Source organism: Elaeis guineensis, chromosome 4 (genome assembly GCF_000442705.2).
Source record: "Elaeis guineensis isolate ETL-2024a chromosome 4, EG11, whole genome shotgun sequence".
Taxonomy (NCBI): domain Eukaryota; kingdom Viridiplantae; phylum Streptophyta; class Magnoliopsida; order Arecales; family Arecaceae; genus Elaeis; species Elaeis guineensis.
This window is the reverse complement of record NC_025996.2, coordinates 24,251,701-24,262,051: the sequence shown is the minus strand read 5'-3', so window position 1 is coordinate 24,262,051 and position 10,351 is coordinate 24,251,701. Positions and strand designations below refer to the sequence as shown.

The 10,351-nt window shown below is 36.4% G+C and overlaps 1 protein-coding gene across 1 annotated transcript; it reads right to left on the bottom strand.

The window, feature by feature from the left end:
* Positions 1-1,694: 1,694 nt before the first annotated feature.
* Positions 1,695-10,070, bottom strand: LOC105043321 (DET1- and DDB1-associated protein 1). Its single transcript, XM_010920827.4, has 4 exons — positions 9,735-10,070; positions 4,813-4,873; positions 2,094-2,155; positions 1,695-2,007 (listed from the first exon to the last, which is right to left on the bottom strand). The coding sequence occupies exons 1-4, from the start codon at positions 9,819-9,821 to the stop codon at positions 1,918-1,920; spliced, it is 300 nt and encodes a 99-aa protein (XP_010919129.1). The 5' UTR covers positions 9,822-10,070; the 3' UTR covers positions 1,695-1,917.
* Positions 10,071-10,351: the final 281 nt, after the last annotated feature.

The following is a 10,351-nucleotide window of genomic DNA, read 5'->3' as shown; positions in this document are numbered from 1 at the left end:
GCAGGCGGCCACCGCGAGGGATCGGGGGGTATCAGACGGGTGGCTAGCTAGGTAAATAGAGAGAGAAGAGACAGCTAGTGCAGGGGGGAGCCACTGAGGGGGAGCAGGACGGGGGGCAGGGCCCCCTATATTGTGTCCCATTTTTTGGCTAGGCCTAGCCCTGTTTGGTCCATCAAATTTTAGATCCTTATGGGCCGAGTCGGACCAGTCCATTTTGACAGTACTAGAGGACGATCAAGTTAAAAACAATCCAAAAAGCCAAAAATTGCCAGTCTTATATGATGATGTCTTCGAAATGTAAAGGAATTCTTTCAGACTACTTTATGTTCAAAACATCTGGTGGAATTTATAAACGTACTTCTCTTTTTCCTTTTAACTTCCGTAGTTTTCTACAAGACATCTTTATCTATTAGCATGGATCAAGATCCTCTGCCGTTCGGGGTGAACGGTAGGGGGGATAACTTTTCCCTTTAAAGGGGGAGATGCATGTGAGATGGACCCTCTCACGTGCATCACCATGTGCATCTCCCCCTTTAAATGGGAAAGTTACCCCCTGCCGTTCATCCCGAACGGCAGAGGATCCTAATCCCTATCAGTATCTCATCGCGGCCTGAAACAACACGAACAAACGCTATGCCCTTCATCATATACGACAATTATTTTATTGGCTGGGAACCATGCTATGGAATAGTAAATGATAATTAATTCTTATAGTTATGGATATGTTACCGCAAATATTTAATTATTTATGTAAATATGAGCAAGCTATTTATTTTCCTTGCATGTATTTTATGATTTATGTTCGTGTTATTATCAACTTCAAGGATAAGGATTCCTTGAAGGATGACCATTCCCTAAAGTGGAGAATGCTTGTTTTAGTTTTGGGCAATTGCTAATGCATATTATAATTTTCATCACTGTATCATTAGTTTACGCGGTTGGACAGGCTACAACCTGCAACTTATTGAAGCTAGTCCATAGACCTGGTCGCCACTTTAACTGATTATTTACTATCTTATTGAGTTATAAGCGGTACTTCATTGGAGGTACTGGATCATTAGGTTGGTTTCCGTTGTATCATTGTACAAAATAAAGGCACACTGCTTTTGCTTTGGTTTAATTCTGGACTAGTTTGCAACGTAAACACATGAGCGTGTTCCACAAGCACAAATGCTAATGGCTATACCATCCATGCTCCATTTCATAGAGACCCCCAATGATAATTCCTTGTACCAGAACATCCAACTTCCATTGAATTTCAAGCACAGTCGCTTTCGGATTAGAGAAGAGCACCACCTCAGATTGAAACCAAAATCTCTGATTGCTAAGCAGGGTGTGAGCATTTGGCAACCCCAGTTCAATAATGCAGTCACATCATTAAACTAGTACAATTCTCCGGTTTAACCTTTATGGTTCCGTAAAGGATGGACCATGAAATGTTTCCTTTGGATTAAATCTGGGTGGTAGTTTACTCTGCCTATTTCCTCTTTCACCTACATAGCATTTCTACTTGAACTTGGAACATTGCTGAGTATCATAGACATGACCAGTGTTACAACAGCCTAGAAGGATCTTCCAGATGGAAATTAAATGCCAATCAGTGGTATACAACCAAAAGCTCGTTAAAGTGAAATTTAAGAGGAGGAGGAGGAGGAGGGGGGTGGGAATACTGGAATGCTATGAGATATAAAACATATCACGAATAGAAATTCTACTTCCTTGTTCATCAATTAATTCATTCAGAAACTATAACTATTCACATACACCACATGCCTGCAAAGCATGCCACATACCCCCGGACCTCCCAAAAAAAAAAAGGAAAGAAAGAAAGAATGGAGAGCAAGACTTATGATGAAGACAGCAAGGTAGGAGTAGGCACACTGGAATATGGAAAAAAACTAGACCATCTGATGAAGCTTAATTGCAGCCATCTGCAAAGGCACCTCTAAGCTGCTTGGAGCCATGATCAGGAGTCAAATTATCAGAGGCAGCTCTTTTTGGTCTCAACTGCATGATAGATAAAGCACGAGAAATTAAGGGCACACAGCAGATGTAGAAATGTGCATAAAGAATATCTAAAAATGCAGCTTCACCTTTTCCACGGACTTCTGATAGAATCGTCTCAAAAGGATATGTCTGGTTTCAGTTGATATGACTGCAAATAGGGACAAAAAAGGCTGTTAAACTGTTAAATGAGAAATGTCTGCTCAATAATACAACATGACATCGATATTGTGCCTCAAATTGCAGATCTCATGATGAAATTCAAAGCTCTGTGTAGATACTGAAATATTGGATATGAATACCTCATAAGAAGACACTAAAAGTGATGCAGTAATATTTAAATATTAGAGAATTGGGGAAAGCATGCGACCGTGCAACAAAAGTGAGGGTTATTAACATATGTGATTGTTGGGGCAGGATAGCTGGATATGTATTGATCCAGGCAGAAGAGATATTGAAACTGGAAGGAAGATATTGGAGATAGTCATTCATGAGGCTAGCTCAGCAAAACTGGGCAGTCTGCCAACTCATTCTGCTTGACTCTACTCAGGCAGGTTAGCATACATCTCCAGTTGCAATAGCTGTTCAAATGCAATGATATTCTCACCATTTAGTACTCTGTCAAACTAGAATGTCCTAGTTATGTTGTCCTTATGTAACATAAGATCTCAGAATGAATGTGCCATTCATTTATAGAAGATTTGCAAGTCAGTGTGCCCAGAAGGGACGAGTTTAGTATATAGTATAAAAATATGGATAACAATAAGAAAACATGAGGTTGCTCCAGTCAAGGTTTCTGAATCCAAGCAACTGTTTAAAAGCTGCAACAAGCAGAGAAGCGAGTCTTGGATAGCAAACCATGTCACTGAAAAACAAGGATAGATCCTGATCTACATATGGATTACCTCCTTCAATGTCTGAAACCTACATTAGCATATTCCGACCCTTTTTCCCTTCCATCCTAATCAGAAATGACAATATGAAGATGAATAACGTGTTAGAAATAGGAGCAGTAACCAACTCCTAGACCGACAAAATGCTACAATTTCAATTAATGGCTATTTCTTCTAGAAAGAGGAATATGCAGTTTAGCTGAAAGATCTTTCAGAGCTATGTTGGAGGACATGGATACACATTCTAGCATGTTTATCCTATCCAAATACCTAATAGATGTATCTACATGGGCACAAAGTTTGAATCTCCACTTTTTTGCAGGTCCACCACCTAACCTTGTCACATTTTGAACGCCTAGTCAAATGTGGGAGAGTAATGCAATTCAAAATGGTGGATAACATATATTGGAAAATGTGCTTGGAAGATGTATATTCCCATAGAGGGCTTCAAGTTAAGGCATTGTTATAGGAGACAGTTAAGTACAAAATATTTAAAACACTAGTTTGAGACATGTGAAGTGCACATGATTTAAGCATGAATAAACAAATTACAGTGCAATATAATCCTTCATCATTAGACTAATACCACATCAAACTAATGTTGAGCAACATGTCCTCCAGAAACTAGCATTGGATAGAATTTCCATCGTCCTACCCCTGGAAATTTAAATCTTGCTCTTCATGTACGCACTTGCAATCTTGCGATAAGTACATGATCAGTTAAAAAGATTTTTTGGATCGTGTATACCGTAGGAGAGCAAAAATTCATAGCAGTTCCCAAGGGAAGGAAATGCATATAAATAAACAGCATGCTCCACTACAGTTTTTTTTCGGCTTTTAGAAGAAGAAGAAGAATGCTAATGTGCTAAAGTTATCTAGATTGAGAAATGGAATGAAGCTAGTTTTGGGAGTCAGCCATATCAGAGGAGCTTTTTGTTCTCATTACAGCTAACTGTAATGGTTCTGTATGTTAAAAGTTAACTAAATGGTAATATAATAACCGTTTGTTCCGAAAAGAAACTTCTATTAAATGAAAGGATGGGCTTAAAAAAGACTGGTATGCTATGTATTCAAGAGGAAAACCAAAGTGTATCTAGTATTTCTTTCAGAAACAATCACAAAAAAGTTCCAGAACTGCACCTAAGAGGTGAGAACCCATGTTGCAAAGGCCAGGGCCATTAGGTACGTCCTCATACATCTTTGCAGAGAAAGGAGAACAACTGCATGAAGTCTGGTTCAATGATAATGGATTCAGATAGTTTAATCTCGGTTTTTAATGGTGAGGTAACACACTCGCATGCAAGGAAACAACCCAGTGGACTGGCTTGACAATTGGGTAGAGAGGCTGCTAAAAAGCTGTGGAGGATTGCAAAAATTTTTTGAGATTTTTAGGACCTCGATGCTGAAGGCAACTCAGTCAAGCATTTTTTATCACAAAGCATTTTTTTTAAAAAAAAAGAAGAATCTTTCCCTTGTTAGTTCTATGTGGGGAGTGGGAACCTTTGAGTCAGATGGGTAATTGAGACAGATTTGCATCTAATCATTGAAGCATGAATCATCTGAACATAGACTACTTTGGACTCATCCAGTAGATCATCCAATTTAAAAGACAAAGGACACCACAATCTACATACATTGTAGTTAGCATGTTTCCAATGCCCCGCCTCCTCCCCCACCAACAAAAGACAAGCTAACAAATAATAAGTGCTTCAAGAAAAGCGCTTGCATCCTATTGTATCTTCTTTCCTTTTTTCTTTTTATTTTCTGGAATCAAAGACAGTGCAATTAGATATTTTACATTATGCAATTGCATGATTTTTTTCTAAATAGATAAAATATAAAATTAATATTTGTAGCAGTGCCTCAAAACAAGAGCCACTAAGAACTACTTCTGTGAGAGGATCACTGAAATTACCTTGATTAGGTGGTGGAAGAGTCCTGTTATGCGTAGGATGATATGTGATGGGCGTGAGTTTCTGAAAAGATACATGGGATTGTTATGGAAAAGCACAAAAAGAAAATACTTCGAATGATTCTGTAAAATATTTAATATTTAAGTCTAGAAATAAAAGTGACAGATCAACAACCAAGTATGTGAATAATGTGTACAAGAATGACTAACAGCCCCTTCAATACAGCCTTCATGCAATAAAAGAAATTGTTGATATCATTATAATAGATCAGATTTATATCAACCAGATTTTAAAGTGTCTGGATAACGGTAATTAAAAGGTGCTGTGTGGTTGCATGATTAAGGACATAGTGATAGAGAACCAGATGAGATGATATGTGTGTACACAACAAAAAGTTGATATAAATTTGCAGTTAAAGAAATTGTCGATTCTTCATGATACTTCTTGACATTTCAAATAATAGACCATGATGTTGCCATGGTTGCATATCAACTTTTCACATTTATGTCTTCAGGTTTAAATTTAACAAAGGTTTTATCAATACCATCAAACTACAAATGAATTGGTCCGAGAAATTATTCAATATATACATGCATCTTTACATATTTATAGATGCGTTTATATAATATGGAGACATCCTTGTGTCTGATTGTTTGAAGGTTCCTGTGCATAACTCTTCTGGACGTAGGGACATTGATCTATCTGAGGTGAGATAGGAACTGTGGGGGACATTGATCTATCTGAGGTGAGATAGGAACTGTGGAGAAAAGAAAGAGGAAAAAGAAGGGGATTTCTGAAATCTTGGCCAATATCATAGGAATGGATATTTATAATGCTCGGCTGAAATAGTAAACTGACATTAACTTCCTTATTAAGAAAATTGTTGGTTTATATCGGCAGATATAATAGGGGCCCAGATAAAGCTTATATCATTTGGTGACTGTCTGATGCTGACACAAACTGATGTCTGGGCTGAGATGTCAGCCAAAATAAAAACCTTGTAAGTTAGCTAACTGGAAAAATAAACTACTTCATGCAGGACCCATGTGGTTAAGGCCGCAAATGAGCAACAGTAGGCTTTAAGAAGAGGGAAAGTTTCATGTTTCGACCAGACTGATCCATTTTTGCTGCCACAAATTGATCTCAGTCAAGAGTGAGCTGAAACCAGCCCGTACTTTCAGGCTGCGGACACTTTCAGTTAGTTTTGTCCACAAACAACCAGTTTTAATCCAGATTTGGCCAACTTCTGTAGACAACCTAAATTTACCATGAATGCTATGATTTTTCTAGTGTTACTTCAGGATCATTTTTTTTCATTTCTTAAAGTATTCATTTTTGTCAAGATTTCATCTTTCTTAGTGTTGTTTTCTTCTTCATTTCTTTAATAATAGTAAAAAAAAGAGTCAAAGAAACAGCATGAAGAAAAAAATTAGAGGATGAGAAGAAGAAATCAGATGTGAAAATAGGAGACGTTCTATAATGACGGTGGAACCTTGACTTTTTTTCTTTTCTTTCAACAAAAATAACTATAAATTCTTCAAAAGTTTTTACTTTATATGGGCCCTTGTGTAAAGATGTCAAAACAACTAGCCCTGATCCTAAAAAGTAATGCTATGCAGCTTCTGTTATGCGCATAAGAAAAGAACTCTCAATAACATGACAAGAGGGAATTAATTGCGACTCCAAAAGTTGATGCTATGCACTACGTTTGTTTGAAGTCTGTTACAAAGTGAAAAGCTAGTTTCCACTTTTAGCCTGCCTGTGGGACATGGTGGCCTTTGAGATGCAGAAGTGCCATGTATAGTAGGTGCCTTACATGGAAATTCATAAGGATGGGTGCTTCCAACACTCAAAGTTCACTGCCTATGGTAGACAAATCCAACATGGAAATTAAGTTAGTTTACTTTTGGTAGCGGACCTAAACAGCACCTCACTATACACTAGGGGGTAGTTGAATGCTGAGTTGCCATCTTAAATCTAATGGTCCCAGAGGACTTCTCTTGTGCATGAAACGAGCACTGGGAAAGTATTTTTCAATCCTAAAAGGGCTCTAATCTTTCTTATTATGACTCTCGGACTCTTCCAACAAACTCTGCTCAAGAAGGAACTCAAAATCAACCAAAAACTCCAAGAACATTCAAAACTTCAAAAATAACAACCAAACATGATAAGTAAAGGCATCATAATTTAGCAGTCGAAAGATCTTAAATATGATTCCTAAAAAAACTTTCTAGTGACTCTTAAAGTTCTTTAAAATTTTTACTTACATGGCGTTGGGTGATCCAAATGAGATCACCACAGTTTTCTAAGACTACCAATGATCCGAATTCTAGGTTGATCTAATCCCTATTGATTTGAGATCACCATGTTTGGTAGGCCATGGTCTAGTGATTAAAGATCTCGAATTTTCATGAGTAACCTGTTTGATATTCCATGGGAATCCAGGATCACTGCCTATAAAATACCAAAACTACCCTTGTTATATTCCATAAAAATATATTTATCAATCATATAAATATATTATGATAAAATATTAACATATTTATTAATATATTAATTACTAATATATTCAATAAAAATATATTTATTAGTCTTATAAATTATTAATCCTATAAAGATATATTAATTATTATAAAATTAATATTTTTATTTATACTTATAATATATTATTTTTAATATTGATATGTATTTTGATTAGAAAAATAAAGCAAATAGAAGTATTATAATGTTAAATAATTTCATTATATAGTTATGAAGTGCAATAATATCTTTCCACTATAATTTAAAATCAACAATGAATAATAGTATGAAAATAATATAATTAATAATGTATTATAATATAATATACATCATAAATAAACATATAATATCAATATAATACAATATCATATATATAATGTTGATATCATATATTAATGGTATATTGATATGCCCATTTTTTTCGTTGGATCGAGGGATATTTTTGTTCTCAAGTTTCAACTCAAGATCACTCCAATAGGATAATCTTGGATTTCTAACCTCAAAGATAGGTATCCCATCACTAGGTTAGACAACGATTGGAGGGTGATTTGGGATCGCTACCATGTAGGACCATTGTGGTGCAACCAAATGCGATGATCTCATCATCTCCACCCACATCACCCTTGATTTTGAGATGATCATCCGATACTAAACACCTACTTAAGGAGTTTGGAAAGCAAGTAAGCTCTTTAGCTGGATCAAATCCGAATTGTTGAATGCTCTTGATACTAATATCTCATGGACTTGATCTTAATGAGATCTCGAGCGTTGTGAGATCTAGGCTGTTTACTAACATTCCCAAATCTTAGCTTTATGACACCAAATACAATAGATGGAGAGATCATTATCAAAAGTAAGCCTAGGTAGCACTACTAATTAGTGGAGGCTGTACTCTTTTCATAACAAGTAGAAATCATATTTGAAGTGGCATACTAGAGAAAACCCCATGATAAGGATGTGTGCCACATAAAAGCAGTATAAAAGGTAGGACTGAGCAAATAACCAAAAGTCAAAGAAACCCACCCAATCCGACCTAAAAAACATTGGTTTTGATCAGTTGAAAGACATAAATCGAATGGAATCGGATTAGAGTTTGTAAAAAATCAGTTATTTACGATCGGTTTCGGTTCCTATACTTTTACACCATATGAAACCAAACTAAACCGATGTAGTATTTCACAAACTCACTTTTATTTTAGGACGGCTTCGTTTAGGCTTCAATACTTCATTCTAAAAAATACTGCGTCATCTATTAGAATTCATAAAAATATTAATGTTTAATTGTTGATGGAAGCACATCAATTTGAAACAATTCTAAAGTGAAAGCTTTCAGATATAGTTGCTTTCAAATGAGTAAATCTTTTATTTTTTTATTTTGTTTTATGCAGGTATAAAAATAAGCTTAAAATTCATAACTTATAAGATTTAGATCTTTTTTACATTAAATTGACCAAAAAAAAAGCAAATAAGCTTAAGTGGGCCAATATCGAACTTAAAATCAATACTGGATCAACATTGAAGCCCAAATTGACACAACCCACTCGAATCCGCTACAAACCGTTTACTTCGGTTTCAAACAGTTTATACATAATAAACGATCGGCAGTGAATTGAATTTCCTTCAACCCAATTGGGTTCGATAGGATAAAATTTCTCTCTCAAACTGACCGAACACGACCCGTGCTCAGCCCTAATAAAAGGAGAAGTTTCCATCTCCACATTTTGCCTAGAGCAACTCTTGTAAAAGATAGTAAACAATGGTTGGGGGCTGATGTATGCGTATCGAAAGACACACGCATGCTTACATGCAGTCATGTCCAGCTTTACGGCAAAAGCAAAAATTATCAGTACTAGCTGAAAGGAGTCAAAATAAGAAAAATGTTTGGTGATTCGGTTGATTAAAAAAAAAAAAAAAAGCCTACGTCCTATATTTCTAGATCATATTATTGATGATGTTCATCATCTGTTTGTTCCAGCACTCGTTTATTTGTTTCTCGATCTTTTTCTACTCTGATCGAAGCTCTATACATGTTCAGGATGCAATTTCTAATTATTCTTCCAAGACATCATAAAATTTCTACCTGCAAAATACAAATAAATCTAAACCGAAGAGGAAAGCTTCGTCAATCGAATCTGAATCGGTCCCGACTAACCCTCACGGCCGGCTAAAAGATTTTCTAACAGAACCTCGCAAGATTATCCCAAAAAAGGTTTAACAAACCAAAATCAAGATTCGACGCAATCGATGCTTTAGAGAGAGAAGGAACAGCCACAGCAATCTTGAAACGGTTCGAATAGACCGGAAGGACTCACGGCAACACTCCGGATCAAATAGAGAAAGAAATCTAATAAAATAGATGATGGAGGGAAACAATCCCGACTACATAAAGAGTTAGGGGACTCACGGAAGGCTGGGCGGAAGGATCAGCGGGTCGGATTTGGCTGAAGTTGTGAGGATTGTAGGAGGGCCAGTCGGCAAGCAGAGACCCCATCTGCGATTCTTCTATAGCAGCACCCTTTCTTTTTTTTTCGAATGGAAGCAGCACCTTTAACTTCGCCCAGACGATATAGGTCTTTTAGAGTACTTACGGGAGCATGGCGCTCGGAACAGAAACGAGGTGCGCACTCTCCCTCTCTCGCTCCGGTTTTTCGTCTTCCTACTTGTCTTTTGCCCACTGAGGAGAAAACTCTCCCCCTCTCGAAACTCTTTTATGAAGGGGAAAGACGAACCCTGGGAGGGAAATAAGGGACCAGATGAAACCGAGGGCAGCCAGGCGGTTGTCTGGTGATTTAGGGTGCGTTTGGTTAGTCATTAAAAAAATATATATATTTTTTTTATTTTTTAATTTTTAAAAATTTAAAATTAAAATATAATATTTTATAATATTATAAAAAATAAAAAATATTTTTTTTTTCTTATCGTACTTTTTATCTCTTCGTGTCTTTTTCCCTTCCATCTCTGAACCCTTCTATCTCTTCATGTTCTTCACCTATCATCTACAAATATTATTTTTCATTTTAT

Coding starts and splice junctions, on each gene's coding strand:
- LOC105043321 (XM_010920827.4), bottom strand. CDS start 9,821: ATGGGGTCTCTGCTTGCCGACTGGCCCTCCTACAATCCTCACAACTTC. Junction 2,156..4,812: donor TCTTCCACCACCTAATCAAG/GTAATTTCAGTG, acceptor CCCTATTTGCAG/TCATATCAACTGAAACCAGA. Junction 2,008..2,093: donor ATCAGAAGTCCGTGGAAAAG/GTGAAGCTGCAT, acceptor TCTATCATGCAG/TTGAGACCAAAAAGAGCTGC.